Below are 26173 nucleotides of genomic sequence, written 5' to 3'. Positions count from 1 at the left end.
TCTCACCATCCCAGACATGAAAAAAGGAACAGCAGCACTAATGGACACATACTGGGTATGCGGAAATCAGGCTTACTTGCACCTTCCCCAGGCATGGAGTGGCAGCTGCTCAATGGCCACTTTGCATTCAGCCCTAATGGTGATTCCAGAAAGTCACATCGACGGAAATAAAAGGATGCAAGGAAACGTGAACCAGGATGTGACTTCTCCCACTGCAAAAGCGCACCTCTATGTCCTGTCCTCCGGAGGGAAAGAAGAGGAGCTATCACGGAACAAGCGAGCATCGAACTACATATCACAAGCATCATCCGATTTATTGGCACAGATCCCAGACAGGTATCGCCTGTTCAGCTCCGTGGAAACATTTTTTGCCTCACTAGTTTCAAGTGTCCAAGCAAGAGCAAATGCAAAATGGCTCCAGATCACACGGTGGGAACTGATTCAGCTGGCCAATGACACTGAAGAAGGGTTCAACATAATAAAGGTGGAACTACGAGCTCTGCGACTAATGACCATGCAGAACAGGTATGTTCTGGACCTGTTAACAGCGATCGATGGAGGTGTTTGCCGAAAAATAGGAAGTGCGTGCTGCACGTTCGTACCTTCCGAAGACGCAGAAAATGGGTCCCTGTCCCACGTCATTGAAGCAGTACATAACCTGGGCGAGAAGATGAAAATGGAAGGTGGAGCTGAAGATAGCTCATGGTTCGACAATCTCTTCCCCTGGGTTCCCTCATGGCTTGGAATGGCAATGAAGTTCTTGATACCAATTGTGGTGGTCCTCCTCGTGGTGTTCTGCCTGTGCCAGGTGGGCCTCCGATGTTGTGCTAACGCAGTCCCTAACGGTGCAATGATGATGGTGACAATGGGCAACTCTGGTGGTACAATTAAGGCGACACAAGAAGTACATGTACAGACAGGAACAGATAACACTCCCAGGTACCAGTTAGTGCCTATGTACCATGATAAGTACATAGTAGATAAACTATGGCACACCACTATCAAAGAACCACGAGACGTGGAACTGGAATGGTATGAGGAGGTCTGGGTAGATTTGGAAGGAACTGGCGACTGTATATATTTAACATGTACACCAGACGAGTATGCTAGAAGAGGTGAGAGCTTAAGGGGGGTGTGCAGAGCATGGATGCCTAGAAAAGGAACACCTGCATGGGATGACGCAGTGATAGAGGAACAAGAATGTAGAAGATTGGAAGAGCTAAAGAATTCGTTACTTTAGTAACGAAAGGGGGGAAATGTAGGGGAGGACTGGCCGCGAGGCCCTCCTCACCTGCAGCCTTCTCCCCAGGTGAGGACCATGACTCGGTGGGCGCCCCCTCATGCCACCCGGGCCCAGGTGGAGGAGGGTTCACCCGCCGACGACATTGCCCACATGTATCCTTTCCTTGCATTTACCAAAATTCAGTTAGACCTAGAAGCCATCTTGTCTAGCAAACATGGCGTGAGTTCAGCACACTGTAACGAGGCCCCCACCTTTGGAGGGCCTTTCATGCATCTCTGCCGCCGCAGCAGCCCTGGTAGATCCGCTGCGAGCGCGTTCCCATGAGAAAGTCGGATATGAGCTAAACCCGAGATGCCAACACTGTAACATTTTATCATTCACAATGTAATATTGCACCCCGCATGACCTGGTCCGCGAGGCCGGGGTGACGGGGAAAAAGCTGAAGCATCACTATCTGAAGAAAGTAGAAAACAATTCAAGTATTGGTATTAACGAACTACCTCTGTTTAAACAGATCCTGTAAACTGTGAATAAACCATAAAGATGTAACGTTATATGATATCACCCCAGGTCTGGACTAGTGCTGCTATAACCACAGAGAAAGATGTTGACCAAACGTGTAACCTCTATCTGTATAAGTGTTCTTTCAATATTATGTAGAAACCTGACCTCATATATGTTTTCTTAATCACCCAAAGCGGCGAGCATCAATCTCTGTAGGCCATAACCTAGAACTACCTCGTATAACGTCTAATGTACATAAAATACGCACACAATGTAGTGAATATAATGTTAGGTAATGAAAAGGTACTGGAACCGACTGTATTAAAGAAATGTGTAACGAAATTGAAATATATATGTGTGTTTAAATAACATCAAAATAAGGCAGAACATTATAAAAATTCTGCATTCAAAAGTCAGCAACGCACGAGGAAAAGACCTTTGTGAATATATGCAAGGCCATTCTCCCTCCCACCCTACCAAGCCTGCCAGATAAAAAAGCTAAGACTTGTGCCGCGCTCCCTCACCTCCCCCAACCAAGCTGGAGCTACTTCAGAGAGTCAGAGGCCCCGGTACCGCACCCAAGGCCACAGCCCGCCACCTGTGTTATTTACAGCACGGTAATAAACCCACGTTTGAATCCACTGATCTACCAGCACCCTCTCGTAAATCCCACAACCCCCCTAGACCCCCCAAGAATCATGACCCCGTGCAAGGACGACCCCCATCACTGGGACAAGACACAGAGACCCATTTATATAATAACTTCTAACGCGGCAGACAGACATGTATCATTCGGCCCAGGCCCCAGAGCCCAGTCCCTCGACCTAAAATACCGGTCAAATAGGACACAGGTAAATCTCACCCCAACCGACAACCACCAGACCTCTCACGAGGTGCATTCCTCATGTGTTGCGTTTATTTTATAAGATAAACTGCTGAGCGATTTATTGATGAACTTAAATGTCGTTTCTTGAATAACTGCAGTGTGCATGGCCTAGGGCAAACGAGGCAGGAAAGGTATTCGTCATTGTCACAGGCTGCCCCAGCATACCAACACCGCGCGGATGACCTCAAGCTGGCCTGCCAGGCCCAACCCAACCCACGAGGCTGACCAGTGACGTCTTCACGCCAAGACCAACCACGCTGCAGCAACACCTATAGTTAGTCGACGCCACCCAATCCCAATTAACTTGTGCCCCCTATAGTGTGTAGGTGCTGATGACGTTTTTTGTATTAGAAATACGCCTGTCTTTGCTATTGTCAGACAGAGCGCTCTCGGAGGTTGCAGAGTTCTTTGCATGCCCTATTCTTGGATAAACTCCCACTTACGCTCACCCGCACTCTGTCTTGGCCTTATTCCCACTACGGGAGAGTCCTTTATTGTCTCTCATTGCGGGGAGGATCGTGCTGAAATTGGGGGCGCTTCCTTTCAAACCACTGCGTAAGAGACAGTTCATATCTGCATGTAGTTCCGTTTTATAATCACTTGCCGAGAGGGAGTAAATAAAGAGAGACCTGGTTTGTCCAATTAACGCATCCGCTCCTTTGCTCACTCACATCCTGTTAACATCATCCCGTAAATTAACCGTGCTAGCTACGTCTCACGCCAGGCGCATGAAAAGTAATTGCCAGCATTTGAAGTAATCTTCTGAACATCATTACTAATTTGGAGCTGTTGAAGGTTGTGATTTCCTGACACCAAGAACTCATATAAAATGAATCAATTTCTATTGATGGGCCAGGGACACTGGAGCCACATAATAAACCCGCACAACCAAGCCGGGGAGTTAAGTGCACACCTGCAAAGTAATTAATGTGACTCGAACGATCAAGCCAGACATTCAAACAGAAAATGATGAATATTCATTGCTGAGGCCGGATGTCTTCAGTGGCCCAGAGAGGACATGAGAAGAAACGGGCAAATTTGACGGGTAGCACACAGCTCAAGACCTCATAGACCTCAATAGACCTCATTCCGAGTGTGGCGGTCCGGAAATAAGGGTGCCGGTCGCACTGTATCGGCACCCTTTCGGAACCGCCACACTACAACTCTGCTTTCCTGGGCCGTTGCGCCCGGCGCGTTGACGCAATGGCCCCAGTAGGCAGAGTTGTCTTGGAAGCACTGGCACCGTTAGCAACGGTGCTTCTGTTTCCCGATTCCCATGGAGTCCTACTGGACTCTATGGGAATGGGGAATTACACTTTCCGCCCTTGATATCCTGGGTCACCAGGACTTGTAATGTCCAGGTGGCACCGCGATATCAGGCGCTGGAAACAGAGTTACGAGTATGCTAGCAACCCGCCGCCAAACTCGTGATGAGGCACAATGTCTGGTGCATAATCACTGAAACAGCAAATTGTATAAATAGTGTAGGGGTCTGTAAGCAGAGACTTTCCAGACGTTTTCTTGCAGGACAACCTCCATCAGCTCCAACCAGCATATCCAATGGTCAGCAGCGACCATGGCAGTTTTAGTCCAAAACATCCGGAGAGCTGCAGGTTGTAGTAGGTACTTGGGACACAACAGATATAAAGGTTAGGATTCATGGAATGTTTAGCATGGTGCAAACTGACTTTGCACTGCCAACAACCACCCTGATTCAGAGTGGTGCGCTGACTTTCCACAGGTGCAAAGTCACTTTGGACTGCAAAAATATACTTTGCACCGCTCTGTGAATCAGGGTGTTTGTCGGTAGTGCACAGTCACTTTGCACTGTGCTAAATATTCCAAGAATCAGGCCCAAATTGTGGTAATCTCTGCATCTTAGTATGAATTGTTAGGTGGATTCATCATTACCAGGGAACTCGATAGAGTTAGCATCACGGAAACCAGGTGCACAGTTCATGATTCCCATTCTCAACCCTTGCTTAATGCACCGGCTCGCCAACACATCATCAATTTGCTTTATTTATTTATTTGATGGTCTTGTCATATCATGGATCACTTGTAGAGCACACTTTCATCTCAGCTTGTAGTCCCATGCCTCTGGAGGATGGCATGCATCTCACAGAATCCACGCAAAGTTCTGATGTTAGCTTTTAGGAGGAGATGCATCTGAAAAGATACAATTCGATCTGTTTTCTGAAACGTAGGTGATCTTCAGTAAGTTTGGGGCTCAAATGGTAGTCAATGGTAGTTTAGTGACCCACCTGGAGAAAGTTCATCCCCCTTGTTCCCTAATTTGTAGGTGTGGGCACCTGAAGGAGAGCAAAACAAGTGGATCACAGCTGGTGTCTAGGCCAACATCTCATGACAGTTCCTTTCAAGAACTGTCTTCCTAGATCGCAATCGGCTCTGTGCACCATGCACAAGGACTTGAACACAATGCAGCACAGTACTGGGTGCCACTGAAATAAGCATACTCCCAGGGTAATAATATGCTTGGAGCAGAGAAGGAGCAGCAGCATTTTGCAGGCATTGCAGTGCTCACACCCGGAGACCGACTTATGTACAGTTTGCGTAGTTCAGGTACGGCATCACTAGAATCCACACGGCCTGTACTTAGAAAGAAAACATCAGACAAGGAAAGGTGTATCAAAGCTTCAACACCGGCTGTACTTTCAAAGGAAAAGTCAGATGTGGAAAGGTGTGTCAAAGCTTCAACACCGGCTGTACTTTCAAAGGAAAAGTCAGATGAGGAAAGGTGCGTCAAAGCTTCAACACCGGCTGTACTTTCAAAGGAAAAGTCAGATGAGGAAAGGTGCGTCAAAGCTTCAACACCGGCTGTACTTTCAAAGGAAAAGTCAGATGAGGAAAGGTGCGTCAAAGCTTCAACACCGGCTGTACTTTCAAAGGAAAAGTCAGATGAGGAAAGGTGCGTCAAAGCTTCAACACCGGCTGTACTTTCAAAGGAAAAGTCAGATGAGGAAAGGTGCGTCAAAGCATCAACACCGGCTGTACTTTCAAAGGAAAAGTCAGATGAGGAAAGGTGCGTCAAAGCATCAACACCGGCTGTACTTTCAAAGGAAAAGTCAGATGAGGAAAGGTGCGTCAAAGCTTCAACACCGGCTTTACTTTCAAAGGAAAAGTCAGATGAGGAAAGGTGCGTCAAAGCTTCAACACCGGCTGTACTTTCAAAGGAAAAGTCAGATGAGGAAATCAACACCGGCTGTACTTTCAAAGGAAAAGTCAGATGAGGAAAGGTGTGTCAAAGCATCAACACCGGCTGTACTTTCAAAGGAAAAGTCAGATGAGGAAAGGTGCGTCAAAGCATCAACACCAGCTGTACTTTCAAAGGAAAAGTCAGATGAGGAAAGGTGTATCAGAGCATCAACACCGGCTGTATTTTCAAAGGAAAAGTCAGATGAGGAAAGGTGTGTGAAAGCATCAACACCACCTGTACTTTCAAAGGGAAGCTCAGATGAGGAAAGGTGTGTGAAAGCATCAACACCGCCTGTACGTTAAAGGAAAACTCAGATGAGGAAATGTGTGTCATAGCATCCACGCTGCCTATACTAGCAAAGGAAAAGTCAGATAAGGAGAGGTGTCAGGCATCAACACCGCCTGTACTTGCAAAGGAAAATCTAGATGAAGAAAGGTGTGTCAGAGCAGCAACACTGCCTGTACCTGCAAAGGAAAAGCCTTTTAAGAAAAGGTGTGTCAGAGCACTAACACCGCCTGTACTTGCAAAGGAAAAGCTAGATGAGGAAAGGTGTGTCAGAGCAACAACCACCCCGTACTTGACAAACCACATGGCGAAAAGTGTGTGCCAGCGCCAGCAAATTAAAGAAACCCCTTTTCAGCACTGCAGTAACCTGCAGGGTCATGGGCCGGACCTCCCTCAGTAAGACAACAAGGTTGTTTACCACAGTAACCGGTTGAGGGCAGTCTCCCAATAGATTAGGCCTTCTACCAGATGGTGCATTTAAGCCGTGCCTAAACTTCTGAACTGGGGCTGCTGGATTTGGTTCTGTTTCAAAAAGCTTTTGAATGTCATATGAGCAATTATAGGCCCAAATTCCCAAAATAACGAATCATAGAGTTGAGAGGCCCTCAGCATCTGCTAAACAGAAGCAGGGAATGGGCTGGCCCATGTGGGGCCCAGTGTTCCAGTGCTACATCCTGACATTTGCAGGGAGGCAATGAGATCGCCGGGCAACAATTTGGAAGAAGAATTATAATTATACACCAAAGAAGCACATGCAATAAACATATCTGGCAACTATGCTTGTTCTTGAGAACTATGACCATCGTTCAGATTCCACTGTCCTGATGTGCATGTCCTTTTGTTTATGTGATATCTCAATTCTTCTATCAAACCTGAGACCCTTCCTTTAGCATGAGATGTGATATCCAACTCCTTCCCATTCCAATCCTGAGACCCTTCCTATAGCATGAGATGTGCTATCTCAATGCTTCTAATACCAAACCTGGGACCCGTCCTATAACATGAGATATGATATCCAAATCCTTCCCCTTCCAAACCTGAGACCCTTCCTTTAGCATGAGATGTGATATCCAAATCCTTCCAATGAGCTCCACAAGATACAGTGTTCAGAATGCTTTATAACACCCATTATTCAACATATAGCCGCAACCCGCTAGACGTATTGAAACGTGCTAAAAACTAGCAAAAACAGCTAGAAAATGTACTTTCCTCGCGTTTTGGTAAATGCGAATTCTGGTGGATTCCCATTTTGTACTCTGTGCGTTTGTTCAGTCGAATCCTGTTCTTTTGAACCACTCTTCTCCCATACAAGGGAGGATCAAAATGTGTTGTTCACAGGCTGAATTTATACTGCTGAAATGCTGCTCGCTTCCCTGCTCTCTGGTTTAGACGCGTGTGCCCTGCATTTACCAAAACGCGAGGGAAGTACATTTTCTAGCTGTTTTTGCTAGTTTTTAGCACGTTTCAATACGTCTAGCGGGTTACAGCTATGTGTTGAATAATGGGTGTTATAAAGCATTCTGAACACTATCTTGTGGAGCTCATTGGAAGGCTGTGGGAAGAGGAGAGAAGGCAGGGAACACGCATCTAAATCAGAGAGCTGGGAAGCGAGTACATGCAACGCGAAACGGTGCAGGAAGCAGGGACAGAAAGGATGAACGCCTATGAGGAGGAGCCGCTGGTAGTTAGCCTGCTCTGGAGAGGAGAATGTGATCACCAGGGGAGTGCAGCCTGTAAACTAGAAGGGACGATGAACACAGGGCGACTGCATTAACAGATGGCAAATACACGTTCCAAAACAGTCAGGAAAGCTGATAATGCATTGAAGATTTCAGCCGTATACATACAGCCTGTGAACAGCAGTAGATGTTGACCCCCCCCTAGTATGGGAGAACAGTGTTAGGACGGGTCTCAGGTTTGGTAAAAATTGCTGAAGGAGCTCAGAGAACTGGTTATGGTCTTCTTGCAATCATGTTTCAATTTAGTAACACAGTGGAACTCATTTTCGTGAGGGGCGTAACGTACGCGGAAGGAGTAAAAGCCTTGTATAAGATGTCATGCCTTCTATTCACGTCACGTCCAATTTTCAATCATTTGTACGGCACAGAGGAGGGGCGGAACGCAACTTGTGTTTCCGCCACTCCTTTCCTCTACGCCACAGAAATACTCCCAGCATTTGCACCGGAATGCATTTTCAAGCAGGTGCAAATATTGTGGATCCGTATGGATCCATCCTACACACTGCTGCCATGGGTACATGGGACGTGGCATTTACTTCCTTTGTACAGTGGAGTGCTAAAGTACAGGGCAAAAGGCAGCATACACTCTATCATGCAAATGACAAAATGCTTGGGGACGGGGACGCGCTTACATGGAAGTCTACACGTAACGTGTCCCTGCTGTCAACGTACAGGGATCTCAAAAATGAGCCCCAATGTGTTTCTTTTCCTGTTTTTGACTTCTAATGTTCCACAATAAAGTAATTGCTATTTATTGTGTTCCACAAATACACTCCCATAAAAGGACACACCTACAAACTGGACAAAAATAAGTGCATGCTATCTTGAAGCATTTGCCAAAAGACATACAATACATTGCTTCATTATTGCTTGGCCATTTGTGGACTACGGCCCCCCTGACCAACCTGTCATTAGGTAATGAATGCATCATCTGTAGTAGCGTCGGCCCCTCCCCACCTCTATATCGAAGGAACGATGGGAGAGCACCATTCATGGCCTAGAGAATTAGAGATGGTCAGCTTTCATTGGGAAAAGGGCCTTTCGATGTCTCTGCTCCCACCAGTACAGTTACTCATGTGTTGATATCTTGTAAGCAAATGCACTGGCCAATCCAGAGGTAAAGAAATGACACGTATTCCCTATTATCAGCTAGTTCCATTAGATAAAGTATAGCCAATGAAAAGGCTACTTCATATGGCTTCCATATGTATACAATTTCCTTAACCAATCCCTGTAACTCCTAGGTTTTTGGAACCAAGATTGTGACGTGACATCAGTGATGACGAATGTTCCGTTTTTAAACCATTCTCATGTTCAACAAAGCTGAGAGCTCTGAGGACGTGTTACTTACGGCTGACCCCGTTTTACATGCCTGGTAATAAAACAGGTCTTTGTCATTTACTTTGACTCTTCCATTTATTGGGCGCTGGATTTCCCGGCTTACCTGGTCTGCTTAAGGGCTTGGATTTTGCGCCCCTCCATTACAGTGCAGTCAATGAATTCCAAAAAACAGCCTTTAGCCAACTAGGCATTTCTCACAGAACTTTAATAAAGTGTTCTCAATATCACTTGATGCTTTTACCAATCTCAACCCCAAATGGAGTGCCAGTACAATATTAAGATCAAATGTAATACTTCAATCATAAAAGGAATCTCTGTCATGTGCAGATGAAAACAGCAAACTAGGAATTCATCTACAGCAGGCAGGCAACTTTTCAACTGCAGAAATAACCCACAGAGCTAGTTTTGGGTTAGAATCATTAATACGAAAGAACGAGTATATATCTTGCTTTCTCAAAGAGTGGCAAGTTTATTTTCAACAGTTACAATACACGTCTAACATGGCAAGTTAGACATCTAAACGTAACATGATGATGTTAAAATGCTGGAATTTCTGAATCCAAGGCTTGATAAAAAACCAGAGCTTGCCTGCATAGGAGCGCGTTCATGCAGCACTGGATATCCAAGTGAAGCAATGTTGTACCAGCTGACTGGAGCATATTTAAAATACATTGATGGACACATGCATTGTGAATATATCCAATTCTGACAAATGCAATGGTTAGAACAGATCACAAGATCACATGAGAGTTCATGTTCCACGCATGTGCCGGAGCGATCAGGTGAGACCTCGCAATTGGAACAAGCAATGAAGCTTCATTCATGCATCACTCTATAGACTGGTTTCAATGATAGTGGGGCAGGTGAGGCGACCAAGAGGGAAGCCACAGGGTTGGTTGCAGAATACCAGATGTAACAGTATAGAATGCATTGTATACCTTCTAAAGAAATCATGTTATTCACATTAGTTTCATGGTCTGAATAAATAAACTAATATATGCATTATGTATCTGTGATATCCACCTTCTCCCAGATCTTAACTTAGAAGGTCATTATTCTAAAGAGGCTTTTAGCTTAAAGGTGCTCGTTTGTGGCGCTCCTGATCATTGCAGGACATTGATAGTTTCCACCTCTATACCTGGAATATATGGCAGAGAGAGATGAGGGTATGATGTCATCAGAATACTATTTTATTCCAAAGAATTGAAAACTGCGGTTAGTAGGAACTTGGAGGCTAGCAGGAGCTGGGAGGCTAGTAGAGTCGTTAAGCTAGCAGGGACATGGAGACTGCAAGGTCTTTGTGGATAGCAGTGACTTGAAGCTAGCAAGGACGTGAAGGTAGCAGGGGCTGGGAGGCTAGCAGTAACTGGGAGGCTACTGGGAACTTTAAGCTAACAGGGACTTGTGGACTAGCAGGGACTTTGAGGGTAGCAGGTACTTGATGCTTACAGGGACTGGAGCCTATAAGGAACTGGGAGGTTAGCAGGGACTTTAAGCTAGCAGGTAATTTAAGCAAGCAGGGACTTGAAGCTAGAAGGGACTGAGGGGCTAGCAGGAACTGGGAGGCTTGCAGAGACGTTAAGCTAGCAGGGACTTTAAGCTAGGAGAGACTTGGAGAGTAACAGGAACGTTGAGGATAGCATGGACATGAAGCTAGCAGGGACAGAAGCCTAGCCAGAACTGGGGGTCTAGCAGGGACTTTGAGGATAGTAGTGACTTGGAAGTAGCAGGAACGTGAAGCTAGCAGGGTCTGGGAGGCTAGCAGTAACTGGGAAGCTAGCAGGGGCTTTAAATCAGGACTGAGAGATTAGCATGGACTTGGAGGCTAACATGGACTTTGAGGATAGCAGAAACATGAAGCTAGATGTGACATGAAGCTAGAAGGGACTGAGAGGTTAGCAGGAATTATGAGGCTAACAGGGACTTTGAGCTAAGAGGGACTTGGAGACTAGCAGGGATTTTGAGGCTAGCAGGGACATGAAGCTAACAGGGACTGGAGGCTAGCAAGAACTGGAGGCTAGCAGGGACTTTAGGTGTGCAGGGACTTGAAGACTAGCAGGGATTTGGAGTCTAGCTGGGATTATGAGGATAGTAAGACCTTGAAACTCGAAGGGACTTGAAGTTAGCAGGGGTGGGAGGTTAGCATTAACTAGGAGTCTAGCAGCAGGGACTTTAAGCGAGCAGGTATTTTAAGCTAGCAGGAACACTGACACTAGCAGGGACTCGGAGGATAACCGGTTCTATGAGAATAACAGGGATTTGAAGCTAGCAGGGACTAGGAGGCTATCAGGGAATTGAAGATATTAGGTAGCTCGACGTTAGCAGAGACAGAGGCTAGCCTTGACTTGGGCACAAGAGTTAGAGAAGTCAGTGCCTCTTCAGGCAATTACCTCCAGAGTGTACATTTGTTTATTTATTCTCTGCAAAATAAGAGGGAGCCTTCTGAAACCCCAGGACCCTTAGTATGGTGATATGTATTCTCTGCAAAATAAGAGGCAGTCTTCTGAAACCTCAGGACTTTTAGTATGGTGCTATTTATTCTCTGCAAAATAAGAGGCAGCCTTCTGAAACCCCAGGACCCTTAGTGTGGTGATATGTATTCTCTGCAAAAAAGAGGGAGCCTTCCGAAAACCCAGGACCCTTAGTATGGTGCTATTTATTCTCTGCAAAATAAGAGGCAGTCTTCTGAAACCCCAGGACTCTTAGTATGGTGCTATTTATTCTCTGCAAAATAAGAGGCAGCCTTCTGAAACCCCAGGACTCTTAGTGTGGTGATATGTATTCTCTGCAAAAAAGAGGGAGCCTTCCGAAACCCTAGGACCCAGTATGCTGATATTTATTCTCTGCAAAATAAGAGGCAGCCTTCTGAAACCCCAGGACTCTTAGTGTGGTGATATGTATTCTCTGCAAAAAAGTTGGAGCCTTCCGAAACCCCAGGACCCTTAGTATGGTGCTATTTATTCTCTGCAAAATAAGAGGCAGTCTTCTGAAACCCCAAGTCTCTTAGTATGGTGCTATTTATTCTCTGCAAAATAAGAGGCAGCCTTCTGAAACCCCAGGACTCTTAGTGTGGTGATATGTATTCTCTGCAAAAAAGAGGGAGCCTTCCGAAACCCTAGGACCCAGTATGCTGATATTTATTCTCTACAAAATAAGAGGCAGCCTTTTAGTATGTATGGAGAAGAAAGAATTTGCCAGCTACAGTATCTGTAGTTTAGGTTCCGGCAGAGATTTGAAGCAATAATACGCCAATAGTTCGACACCAGTGTCTTTAAATGCTAAGGATGTTAGAGGTGGCAGCCAACAATGGTGCTAGATTGCTCTGGAGAAAAGACAGAGTGCATCAGATTCTGTGCCCAGAACTTCCAGGACGCGCCAGATTCAGCCATACATAGTGCTCTCAGATCTGTTCTCCAGCCTGCAATGCCCACCTGCATTGACAATCTGCTAAAAGAAGAGATGGGATGCATTAGACTCTGCGCACACTCACTGTGACGAGCTTGCCAGTCTAACCTTTCAACCACTGTCATCAAGACAGGGCTCTGCTCTAGCGTCTTCTTGTGCCAGCGACACCTTGAGACCAGGAACCCAGAGCAGCAACAAACATCCAAAGTTAGGTACCTAAAACATTTTTTTACATTAACCGGGTAAATTGCTCCTGCACAAGGTGCCAACTTGCAGACTTATAAACATACCTTTTTGCCAAGACCTTCTGTGTTATTACCAGAGGTTTGCAAATTTGCAGTGCTAGCATGTGGATGGAATGTAGCAGGCTTCATGCAAACACACACCCTCCAAATCCAGCAGGCTCCTCCCAGCCACAAAGCAGCCAGGCCTATATGCCAACCAATAGCACCATCCTGTGAGGCTAAGCTGCCCCACTGCACTGCGGAGCCACAGGACAATAGTACCCCAGAAACAAGGATTGGCTGGCTTCATGGGCAGCGGCCCTGGCTAGGGTGGCACATGCTAGGCTCTTGACACACTGATTGTTTATTTTGCTATTTTGTGAGTGATTTGTGACTGTCGCTTTTTGTAGGTGACCCATTAACTGTTAAATGGCTCAAGAGATTTCCATTTCCCGCAGGAAAATGCAGATTTCTTCGGGATTTCTCCTTGTTTCCCTAAATTTTAGGCAATCTGTTTATAACAGTAAAATCAAGATTTAAACTTTGGGAGAAGTAGGTACAGATGTCTGTCCGATTCCGAGCCTGGGATACCAGCAACACTGTTGGAAAGAGCTTTGTTTCAGAGCAATGCACTGCCTCCTTCTCCCGGCCGCCTCTACCAACCCAAGCTGAGGAAACAGAGTCTTAATTGGGGGTTTGGCAGCTGGCAAGAGACCGCACCCAAGGAAACTCGCCCGGATTCCCCTTACCAGCTGTGCATGCATTGTGCAACGGGGGAAGGCGCGAGGGCTGCTCGAGGTGGCCACTGTCCTCCGCACCACCGGGCAGCCCCTGGGGGCTGCCTGTTGATGCAGGGAATCTGTGCAGGGAATCTGCCTGCTGGATTTATTTTTGTGATGTATGTCTTTACTTTGCCACCACTTACTTTGCAACGGGGTACTGGGTATGACCTGCACCCCCTCTTCTTTTCTACCTCATATTCTACCTTATGCTACCCCAGGATCCCAAACCTAGCCTTATGCTATCCCTAACCACATCCATGCAAAGTTTTTGCCATGCCGATTGCCACGGATGGGCCTCCTTTGGCACGCCGCTCTTGCATTGGAAAGAGCCACTCCACATACAAGTAGGCAGGCAAGGTGGCGGAACCAGCGGTTTGCTGAAAGCGCTGCCTTCTTCCATTAAGGATTATCTTAGTTTGGCAAATATGAATATATGTCTAACTACTATAATATTATTTTGGGGGAGTCCTTCACTCACATTTAAGTGCTGGGCTATAGTGTCAAACGACCCCTGGCAACCCTTGGTATACCTGCTGGCAACCTTGGGTGTTAAGCTGCCTCTCTTCGCCATGACGTGGCAAGGGCAGGTCCTAGAGCAAAACACCTGTTGAAAGGGAGTCTATGTAGAGAGCACGAGTCGCACGAGTCCTGGGTATCACGTCCTTCCCACCTTACGGACTCAGGGGCCTCATAACAATGGGAGAGCAAAATGGAGCCTGGAATGTGAGTTGACTTGTAGGACATCTACAGCACTGCATGTACTGGGCGGTTGTCAATTTCTGCATTGGGATAATGAGGCCATCTTCTCTTTCCACAGTTAGGGATCATTGGGCCTCATTACGTCCCAGGCGCTGGACCATGGTGCTATTAGCACAATGGTCCATGCCGGTCTCCGGCATGGTGGATGGCGGAATTACCGCCCCCATCACAAGGTTGGCGGGGGCGGTAATTCCCCATTCACCATTTGCCCTTCCCCATTCCCATTTTGCACCATAGGGCATAATGGGGATGGGGAAGGCGCTAATTACGGCACCGTAAATTACGGTTGCCGTAATTAGCTCCAAGATCCCTTAGCGGGTTGGATTTTAACGCCTGCAAAAAGCAGGCGTTAAAGCCTCCAACCCGCTAAGGGACCTTGTAATCAGGCGCTAATGGTTAAACGGCGCCGACGCTCTTTACGGCGCCGTTAAACCATTAGCGCCAGGGTCGTAATGAGTCCCATTATCTGCTTAAAAGATGAAGCATTGGCTGCAAGACTGAGAAGTAGAATGAGCTGCTCCCAGATACCCACCCTCCTCAGTGCATCATCCAATGCTTTTAAACAATCTAATTGTTAAGAGAGCACATCACTTCCCATTGACTAGAAAGCTGTTTTGCCTCCAACTGGCATCAAATGACCATCAGCATCGGATGAAAAGTGCCATCAACTCACATGAGTAGGCTTCCTGGAGCAGACATGGATCTCTCTTCCCTTCTGTTTTGGCACTCAAACGGGTTCCCGAAGGATCGCTTCCTTAGCATGGCTTTCACTAGAATCTGGAAAAGAGAAACAAGGAATGGAAAAGAAACCCATTGAGACTGTGGCTTTGTTTTTCCTCGACATTTTAATGTGCACTCAGAGGATCTCAATTTCATGCGCAGAGTGCACAGCATCACTTAATCTACTGTATTTCAAACTAGTGGGGGCACTGGGCGTGCGGGGGGAGGGTGCAAGTCTGCCTTTATTGTGTTGTATTGTATTGTTAATACAGAGCACGTAGCTGGCTTGACAATAGGGTTAGCAAATACTCATGTGAAGGAAGACAGTGCAGCATATGCATTTCTGCATAAGATAGTACAGTGAGTTAATGCTCCTCCTGCAAGATCTGTGCATAACTTGCAAGCCAAAGCTTCATAGCCAGGCAGGCACTATCAAGCCTTTCATTGACCTGTGGTTGATAATGTACCACTGAGGTGGTAATAAATAGAAAACCATCATTGTGGTCCAGTGCCTCTGAAGGATGGATGCGCCTGCGGCAAAGCCAGTCACATGGGGGGGGGGGGGCAGGCCAGTCTCTGGGTGTTACCATACTGAAGATAATAACAGGGGTTATGTGTCTACAACCAAACAATTTTCATGCATTCATGTTTGAACATACTTTACACATTCTGAAACAAGTTGTTAGATAATTTCACAGAGTATACCTTTCTGATAAAATAAAATACAACAAAAAGAGGATGCACTTCATTTAACATAAGGGCATGCCGGGAGGAATTTGGAAAACTCTGGCATTGGTTGTGCTGAGCTGGCGGATTACGGAAGAGGGCATTGAACGGAAGAGGAAAGACCAGAGTGCACTGCTTTGCCTCATGGCAGGAGAGTGAAAGGCTTGGAGCCAGGAGCAGGGGGGGGGGGGTAGTCAGAAGTCACATTGTGGAGCTCATTTAATTTTTAAAATGTGCTTGTGACAAATTGGGTTCTGCTTCACAGGAGTACAAGGATGAGTGGATGAGTAGGGGTAAAATGGCCCACTCAGCCCTCACACTTCTACAAACCAAAACAACGGTGCCGGTGTTTCCGTTACAGCTTGCTTACCGAGGCCACTGCGTCCGGCAGGGTCTGACATGTTGGGCACAGCGCTCCGGCAAGAAAACCCATAGTCTGCTGGTATGGTAACAACAGTGCCGGTAGGCTTACCGCCGCCGTTGTTACCGGACCGCCACACTTGTAATGAGGCCCAGTAACAGTCCAAAATCAAGGGGATTTCCAATAGAGGTTCTATAAAATATACATACTTTAATTAAACACACCATCTGCAATAGAATTAAACAGAAACACTGTACAAAAACTCACCCCTGTGGAAGAACAAAGAAGAATCAACAGACTGAAGAAAGTATCCCTCTGAGTACTGGGATTGATAGGAAAATACCAACCACAGAAAGATATGTGTAGGTGAAAGAAGGTGCTAAAGTGACCAAACCAGTCTCTGGGGTGCCTGCAGACCGAGGGGGCAGTTTGTGGTCAACGGTACCTTGCTTCGGTTCTTGGGTGGGTTGATGATGTTGAACCCAGTTTTGAACGTTGATGCATGTGCATCAAACTCAGTTCTGGCATGTTGGATCGCATGGGCCTAAGCAGCAAGCAGGTGTCGAGCAGGGGTGAATGCAGTCACTCTGTGCAGTCAAAAGGGGGCTCTAAACGATGAAGAGCAGGAAGGTTGCAGGATCTTTTCCCAGTTGGGCCTGGCCCAGTCGGCTTTAAGCTGCTAGGAGGGGTCGATGTGTCACGCTCCAACAGTTCGAGTCAGCGGGCGACGGCCGTTGAAATGGTGATCTGTGTGTGCGGAAGCGTGGATCGGTGAAGCAGATTTCAAGAGCTAGCCAGACTGAACCTTGGCTGTAACTCCGGGTCAGAGTCGGTGTGTGATTTCCCAGTGATTTGGATCGGGTCTCAGCAGCGAGCAGTTGATTCAAGCCTAGCAGATGACATGGTTAACTAGGGTTCGATGTAGCATTGAGCTTGTTCAAAGTGCAAGCAATAGTTTGGATTGGTTGAGGAGCGCAAAAGCCTGCAACAGCATCTTCCCTCTCATTCAAGGAGCGTGAACATGGTGTGACCGGTTTGGTGCAGCAGAACAGGGGGCATCAGCTAGTCTGATCCTCCAGCTGCTGTGTGGCCCACTCAGGGACAGGATGGTTCCATTCAGAGTCTGCTCTCCTAGCTTAAGGAGATTCCGGTGTAGAGTGGCAGGTCCTGGTCTACAACCAAGGTCACCCTCAATATGCCCTCGCACTGGATAGGGGCAAAGCTCTCTTCTGTCTTCGACAGTTCCTTCTTCACATCATGCTGAGGGCTTTGGAAAACGCAACTTTCCCAAAGAAAGTCCAATGAGTTCTTCTCAGGTGTTTCAGAGCAAATCTTTAGAGTGTCTTGAGAGGATCTGCAGAAGGGGTGGAAGACCCCATCTTTTAGAGGTAAAAAGGCCCCAGGTGACTGGACTAAAGCTAGCTTGCCTTAGTGGTCCAATCCCTACTCTTGAACAGAGTGGACTCTTGAACAGAGTGGACTCTACCCTTCTGATATCACACCCAAAGTGCTTTGCTCCAGAGAAAGTGGAGAGGACAGTAAAGAGAGAGAGAGAGAGAGATAGAGAAAGCGTGAAGAGAGAGAGAGAGATGAACACAGGCTCACCTGCCTACCCTAATTCCTGTCTGCTTCCCTTCCCACTAAAGACAATGGCCTCAGAGTTGTGGCACCCTGGTGTGAGGCTACTGCTTTTGAATGGGTGTGCACCTTTGATGTCCGGGCCCTGAACAGCTGCCTGGTGTGCAGCTGTCTCTGGTGAAGGGTGTTACTTGCCCTCACAAAGAGATCAAAGAAGAGGCCCGGTCCTCCAGGTTCCTGTCCTGCTATTTGGCAGTCTCCACTCTGCTGATCCGAATACACATCCGTTTGTATATCAGAGATGACTCACAGAAGCTAACACATGTGCAATATCAATTGGGATGTGGTGGCCATCATCATAAGTAGTGCCATGCACAATGCCTAAACTCAGGCATAGCTTTATTTTAGAGCTTACCTTGCCACCATTATGGGTTTCTTGTGATCATTGTAGTTTTGGTGCAGGGGGGCATATCCTAAATGCTGCCCCTGCACTGCACAGACTTAGCTGTCGCTGGCGAGTCCGCATGTAGTGATTTTTGAACCTGCACTACGCCACAGATAGAGCAGGTGCTGCAGATCAGGATACTGATGCAGCAGGGCACAAGTGTACTAAGCTTTTGGCATGGAGTTGACGAGAAGGGGAATCCGGTTAGCAAGTTACCCTTTTAGAGATCGAATTACGCACATCATTCGACTGATTATTAATAAAAATTAAAAAGCCAGCACTTGTACCGTTGCCTTGCCAGATGGCAATTCCTCAGTGTACTTGGCACAAAGGAGACTGTCAATGTGTGCACTTACAATGGTGGCATGGAGCAAGATTCAGAGGCTGTCCAATATATGCCTATTCAACATCTTGGTGCAGGCCTTGTTCGGGCCGATCCTGGGGAGCGGGTCCTTTTGTGGAATATAGCTGGGTAAACAAATATACGATTGATAATGATTGGCTGGAACTTATACAGGGACATGGGGTAATTTGCCCCCAGGAGGCCTCCAGGAGATGTAGGCCATTGAAGCCACTCATATTCAGCGGTATGCCACCTTTGCTATTCTGGCACTTAAAGGTGGGAAAGACCGTCCGAGTGGGGGGTTGATCACGTGGGTGGACGTGTCTCTGATTAATTCGGTTAGGGTAGTGGCCACGGGTTTGCCTGACCTACCTGAACTACCGCTCAGGTTCAGGGATGATTCTGTATTATTGCTATCAAATTTTTATAACCCGATTCTGCCAGGGAGGGGTGCAGAATTGATCAGCAGGATGGTAGACCAGGTTCTGAACTGGAGGCTGTCCTCCTCTGGTCCATACGATCGTAGCCATGGGGACCTCAATCTCCAGTTTGAGCCCCTGCACGGCAGATATTATGGACGAAGAGGAATGCCACTGGGGAATAGGGCCGCTAATACAGCTTACACGCCTAGACAACACAGGAATGCAGAGGAGGCAGCCATCTTGCTAGCTTAGACCATGGCCAATTTCCAGAGGATGCCCCAGCTGCACCAACCTTTGAAAACATTCAGGGCAACAGCATGATCGATTACATCTTTGTGAACATCGAGGCCTGGGACTGTGTGAAAACCTTTTGCGTCCCCAAAAAGATTTAGAGTGAGCATCGCCCCCTACTTATGGAGGTGAGTGAGCATTTCTGGGTGGCCTCAGGCAGACAGAACACCTTGTAGTAAGGCAGGTGCTGTCCAATTGGTGGTACATGGACACGCAGGTGTTATATTAGGTGGGGCAAGCTCGATTTAGAGGTAACCCTCACTCTGATTTACTGTGATATTGTCGAGCCCTTGGCTGCTATAAACCCCAATGATCAAGTTGCATTAGTAACTATGTACGAGAATGTAATGGCACAGGTTGGGTCTTGGCTATTGAAGCCTTCTAAAGTCATACACAAACAGATTGAGTCCTCCACCGACTGGTATGATTAGAAGTGTAGACTGGCTAAGGGGTGCCTGATTAACGGAGCCAGGTTTGAAACAGGGTCAAATAGCCATGGGCTAAGGGGGCAAGGGCTGTATATTGTAGGTTACTAAGGGATAAAAAAAGAGGGCCTGGCACGAAGATACTTGGTGCACCCTACTCAATGCTATTAGCAAGGGGGACTGAAAGGCTTCTAGGGCCTCATAGGGTCAGTGCATACAGAGGGACGAAATACCCTACAGGGCTGTATTACAGTGCAAGCCTAGGTTTAATATTATAGTAGTCTCTATGGTGACGACGGGGCCCATAGAAGCACGGTGAACTCCCCTTAGGGGGTATGCACCAGGCAGGGAATTGGACATCATTTCTCACCGCTGGAGGTTGGTTGAGCATTGTTGTACCAAGAACTGGGAAAGGCACCAGGTCCCGATAGGGTCCCAATACATTTTTATGTGAATGTACCTGTTTCGGACCCGTATTTAACAAAACGATATAATGCTAGGCTGAGTGAGAATGTGGTACCCTTGTCCTGGGCAAGCACGGAGCTGGTCCCTATTCATAACAAAGGTCCTAGAGACCAGTCCCCTAACTACAGACCGATTTCACTGGTAGATGAAGGGGGTAAACCCTTTGCAAGGGTGTTATTGTTCCATCTATTCCATAGTCCATAGAAATCCCTTTTCTTTCCACTGTCCTTATACTATTGTTTTAGTCTCCTATTTTTGGTGTTTTTTGTTTTTTCGTCTTGTGAGTGCTATGATACCTGCGGGCCTGTTGGCACGATAGAAACATTCTTTAGATTAGATTAGATCTGGAGGCCTGGGCAAACAACAATCAGATTATCAACCGTTGACAGGCTGGGTTCTGCGGGGGCCTGAGTACAGTGGACCAAAGCGTTTGGTTACAGATGATAACTGATAAATATGCAGTTCTCAGGAAGGTCAGTGTCTACGCAGTTGACGTAGATCTGAGAACTGCATTCGATACTGTGCCCAGGCATCGTCTCTGGGAGGTTCTCAGGGGGCTTGGTATTCCGGTTTCCCTCCTGACTGCTATTCAGAGTTTACATATGGGTAACACAGCAGTGGTTTGGTGGGGAATCCATGGCAGGACCTCCAGTAGCATCAACCTTGAAAAGGGCATCCACCAGGGGTGTGTCCTGGCTTCAAAACTATTTTGCATTTTTGTAAATGGCGTTATTGAAGAGCTGTTGGCCTCCCAGACTGATGCACCAGTGCAAGCTGGTGACGGGATGCCGGTCTGCTATTTGCAGACGATGTAGTGTTGCTATCTTTAACACCTACGGCATCCGCAAGCAGCTAGATGTATTTGTCGCCTTTTGTAAGAAAAAGGGTCTAGCGCTGAATGTAACCAAGAGTAAATCTATGGTTTTCAATACTAACATCAGGATGAAAGGCAAAGGCCTCAAGCTAGTCCTGGACGAGGGGGAAATAGAACAAGGGGAGTTTTACAATTACTTGGGGGTCAAAGTGATGGCACCATGCAGTTAGTCAATGGAATTGGAGAAAGCTAGGGCCACTCTGGCCAGAAACGGTGGTGCTCTAGCTAATTTCACAGCTGAACATGGCAACGGGGCGGTGCATATCTCGCTGGAAGCATATAAGGCCCAGGCGAGACAGGCTGCTATACATGGGGCCGTGTTGTGGGGGCAGATGGACAGCCAAACTTTGGAACATACTTGGTTTACCTCTTAGCACGCCCAATCTGTCAGTGTTTCTGGAGATGGGCATGCAGGGGAATAAGTCAATTTGCCAGCTTCGCCCGGTGTTCTTTTGGGTTCGGTTGTGGTCCAACGAAAACCTTGTCAGATATAGAGATGCATTGATGGATGTTCTTTCACAGTCGGGGGGCACCACTATGAAGTGCGTTGCACACTTTAATACATGCCTTGAGTATCTGGATCTTTGGGTTTATTGGAGCACCCCAAGTACAATTACTAAGCAGTCGAAAGGTGTGGTCAAAGCTGCTGTTCTTGTTAAGGCACAGCACAATATTTTTGTAAAAACTCTTGGTTCCTCGTCCTTGGCACGCTGTGTTAATATTAAATCTCAGGAGGGAGATGAGGGTTAGCTTGACCATGTAAATCCCAAATTCAAAATGTCATTATACGTAAGGTTTCGGTTTGGCACATTGCCGATAGCATCCCTAAAACATAAATGGCACAGCAAAGTCTCTCCTCTGCGCCCTCTGTGTAACAGCGCGATTGAGGACTTGCATCACTTTCATGTTGTGTCTGGTCACACCGCCCTTAAGGAAACGCTTTTCAAAGACACTTTTTCATCTACGTAGCTGTAGGACTATTGAGGGTGCTATGGCAACTTGCTTACAGTCGGCTGATAGTCCTGCAGTGTTTGCTACTTGTAGATATCTAAAATCTAAAATTATAGAAGATCTAAAATCTTGGAGAATTAGATCAAAGAAGATGCTGATGTACGCCCACTAATTACAGTTATATAATTGTTATTTTAACCAATCGTGAGGACAATGCTATGTATTTCATTATGTTTTGTATGTTTTTATGACTTTGTCGAAATAAAGCTTATTGAATTGAAGGCCGGCAGCAGCCCTTGGCTTTGCAGGGCTGGTTGCAGGGAGAAGACAGCACTCTGCTGTGATGCAAAGCCCGAGGCTGCGATGGGAAAGGGGTGCTACAGCAGGAACCTGTCAAATTTCACAACTGGGAGAGCAGTTACAACCAGCTTTCAAAACTGTCATTCACCCCCTCAAAGTTTTGAGGCTGTCTTCACCCCTGGCACTTACACATAGCCTTCAGTCCCTTCTGTGCAAGGTTTGTCATTTACAATGCATGCAAATCTTGGTGGACCCAGGTATACATGCTTTTTTCATACTTCAAAGTGCAAACAAGCAGAAATGCCTCCCGCCATGTATGCATGGTGGGACACATTAAACATAGATTCCATAGGACATTTGTATGGCGCCTATACACGGGTGTTTTCAGGCGCTTCAGGACAAGATGGGGGGGGGCATGAAATCACAAAAGTAGAACAAAAGAAACAGTTATATAGCCTTGTGACAATCCTACAGTGCAAGTGCATGACAAGGTGGTAAGAGCAAGGCGGAGGGGATAGAGCGAGAAGTGCAGGAGTGGGGTACCTCCAAGGGTGGGGATGGGCAAGTGCTGGGCAGGCCAAGGTGGCAAGTGCCAGGGGAAGAGGAGGGAGTGGGAGGATGAGTGCAGTGGACAGGGAGGACCATGTTGGGCTAGTCCAGGAAATGGGGCCCGAGGGTAAGAGCTGGCATCCAGATCAGAGGCTGGTGTCCATACATTGCTTTAGGGAGGCTGAGGCGTTTGGGGGAGGCAGAAAGGTCCCCTTTGTCACACGCGCCAGCTCCGCCTGCCAAAAACAGCAACATCTGCATTTTTTAACACGTTTTACCACTGCGGGACATTCTATTATGATGTCCTGTGAGGTTTTTTTTAAAAACAAATTGGTAGTGGTAAAGTGGGCGGTGAGAAAGCAGATGCCAGAGATGGGGTTGAGGCGTGGTGACGTCTGCTTGGGTGTGGGCACCAGAGGCGCACGATAATACCAAACGAGGAACATATCAGAAGAAGTACTAACATGAGAGCTGGAAGGAGTGTGAAAAAAACTAACTACTAATTAAAGAGTAAACGACGAACCAAGAGCTGCATTTTACATAGCAGCTGGCGATTAACTGTCAGCCATATTTAAAAAGACATATTTTGGAATAAATTGTGTTCTGTCGAATTACCGTCATAAATCAAAGAAAAGGGATTTCCACATTCATTTTCACATTACAAGTTGAATATTCAGGTTGTAATTTCTTTCTAATAAAACATCTCTTCTTTAAGAAATGCATAGATCCTACCGCCATGGGTACCATTGACACAATACAAGCAGAACGCCAACTTCCTGAAGCCAACTAACAACCCATAGTTTCCATAGCCCGAGAGCCTCTGTGAAAGCTGCTGCTTGCAATTAAATCACGTTCACATGCTGCGAAATTCACACACTGGGGCTCTTTTTATTGACATTGTTAATTGCATTGAGGGGATTCTCAATGTTTGCACTTTTTTCAACATTTGTAAGACAAAGTGCATGAGAATGGTTTTTGCACTGAAATGCTGCCCGCCATTACTGGCCTCCAATCAGAGACGTCATTCCACTAAAATGCCAGGGGTAGCGGAAGTGACATCACACGACCCTTGACCCCGATGACATCACAGGAAGTGGTGTCATTTGACCCCACCCTGAAGTGATATCACAGGAAGCGATAGAGCATGACCTTTCACCTGTTGACAAAACAGGAAGTGGCATCACATAGCATTGTACACTACGAAAAATATGGTTACAGTATCACTATAATGTGATGTACATTTCATACAAGAATGGATCGCCATATGTATTGTTAAGATCAGTGCGTATAGGCCCATTTTACCAAATTACTGTGAACGCAAGCAGACGTCCATGACCAAATGATAATGATGTGTTATTATATAGCCCTTATTCTTAAGCGCTTTATATAGAAAAAATATTCACCCAATATCACCCAACCTGTGTTGGTACTCATTTATCAACATCAGAAGGATGAAAGGCTGAGTTGAGGCATTTAAGAACAGACTAAATCAGTGACTCACCCCCTGAAGTGTGCTTGAAATAAACCTTTAATGAGTCTAGCAATTATTGTATAGAATTCCAGAAAGACACATTATTTGGTATTCCTATTCTTTCTTATTTAGGGTCACGGCTGAAAGTGTTGGACTTGTGGCACTACTGTTCTTATTTTTCTTATTTTTTTGAAGGGGCTTCAACAAGAAAGCCAGCCACTCCAGAAGTAAAGAGCCACATGGTGCTGGCAACAGCCCAGGAGCTTGCATTGCAAAAAAAAAAAAAAAAAAAAAAACATTCGCAAGGGAGACCACAGAGGTCGCAAAGGAGACCTCAGAGGTTGCAGTTGCGACCTCTGGGGACCCCTAAATGACGTCCCTCTGAATCAAATGCCTTTCGCAGGTGCAAAAACACAGGTGTTTTTCATAGGGAACCATTCGGTTTAACCCAGGGGGCAAATGCCATGCTGGCATAAAACCTAGTAGACAGACCAGGAATGCATAGCGGATATGGGGCCTGACTTACAAAGCGTTCTTCAATGGGATTGTGCAATTGTAAAACGCTGTTGTAAATCAGGCCCATGGTCATCTCGTTCTGTGTGCCCACTCTGCCTGCAAAAAACAAGTGCCCCGCACCATAAGAAAGGTGTTAAACCCAGCGTAACCCTTTTTCACTTTTTTTTAAAATGCATCAGCGAACCCGAAAATGAGCCCATGTCTCAAGAATAATCCCAAAAAATAAAGTGCAGGAACCTTTTGAGCGTTTGTTCACCAAATCCCTCAAGTATGTTTAAACTGCAGCTGAATTTGTTACTGAAAACCTTTGCAAATGTAAAAAGTTGGACCCAAAACACATGTCAAATGGAAATTCTGGCAGGTCTAATTCTGCCGGAATTGGTTTGCCCTGACCTACTTTACACTGGCAATCTGGGCATTTGGAGGAAACAATGGATATTCCAGTGTTGTTCGGTTACTAGAAAACCCAAGTCCAATCTATTATCCTCCAGAAGACAACCTTTCACCGCTCCCTAACACAATGGGGGTCATTCCGAGTATGGAGGTAGCCATGCCGCTAAGTGGCATGGCTACCCCCATACCGGGTAGCGGGTTTCTGAATGGGGAAATACCGGGCCATTCCAACCTTGTAGAGCCTGGTATTTCCCCATTCAGGGAACCCAGACCCTGTGCATCCCCATTCACATTCAGGCCCCCATAGGGCTCAATGGGAATGGGGAGCATGCTAACAACGGGCTCGTTAATGACGGGCCCGTTGTTAGCATGCTGGACCGCTTGCGTGACCTGTTAAGGATGTCTGGTTTTACCAGGCGTCCTTAGCGGGTCCCGCAAGCGGACCTCGTAATGAGGCGGTAGGGGGTTAACGGCGCCGGTAGCTCTACCGGCGCCGTTAACCCCCTACCGCCAGGGTCGGAATGGCCCTCAATGTAAACAAGGTCCTTCATTGACATCGTGACCCACAAAGCCCTTAGTTGCCGTGAGGGAGTGCTCAATTTGAAATTGAGGGCACCTAATCATATTTTACCGTCCTGGCACTTATTAGTTGTTGCCTAAGCTTGCATGTCGCTTCCTCTGCTGGGTAGACTTCTGCTAGGAAGAAGTGACCATTCCATACTTTCCCCCTCATAGACCATTCCATACTTTCTAAATCACATGCTGGGAATACTGGATCACTCACCAGAAGAGAATCAGGATCCTGGTCAGACGGTCATTCTACAGAACACATGAACATATTGTGTGTGTGTGTGTGTGTGTATATATATGTGTGTGTATAAGAGCGGGGAGAGAGAGAGATCGAGAGAGAGAATTACCATGTTTCAACAGACTGCTTGCCTTGGTCTGGATTTTCTCT

The 26173-nt window shown here is 46.6% G+C and overlaps 1 protein-coding gene across 3 annotated transcripts in view; it reads right to left on the bottom strand.

Moving 5' to 3' along the window:
• Positions 1–26173, bottom strand: part of LOC138487944 (calcium/calmodulin-dependent protein kinase kinase 1-like) — a 1547719-nt gene that overhangs the window by 189444 nt on the left and 1332102 nt on the right. For all 3 annotated transcript variants that reach the window (XM_069614593.1, XM_069614594.1, XM_069614595.1), the window contains one exon: positions 15059–15162. In XM_069614593.1, coding sequence (XP_069470694.1) covers positions 15059–15162 — 104 coding nt within the window. The remainder of the gene's footprint in view (positions 1–15058; positions 15163–26173) is intronic.

Source organism: Ambystoma mexicanum, chromosome 9 (genome assembly GCF_040938575.1).
Source record: "Ambystoma mexicanum isolate Mex_15411 chromosome 9, UKY_AmexF1_1, whole genome shotgun sequence".
Lineage (NCBI taxonomy): Eukaryota > Metazoa > Chordata > Amphibia > Caudata > Ambystomatidae > Ambystoma > Ambystoma mexicanum.
The sequence above is the reverse complement of the archived record's forward strand: the minus strand, read 5'-3'. Positions and strand labels throughout refer to the sequence as shown.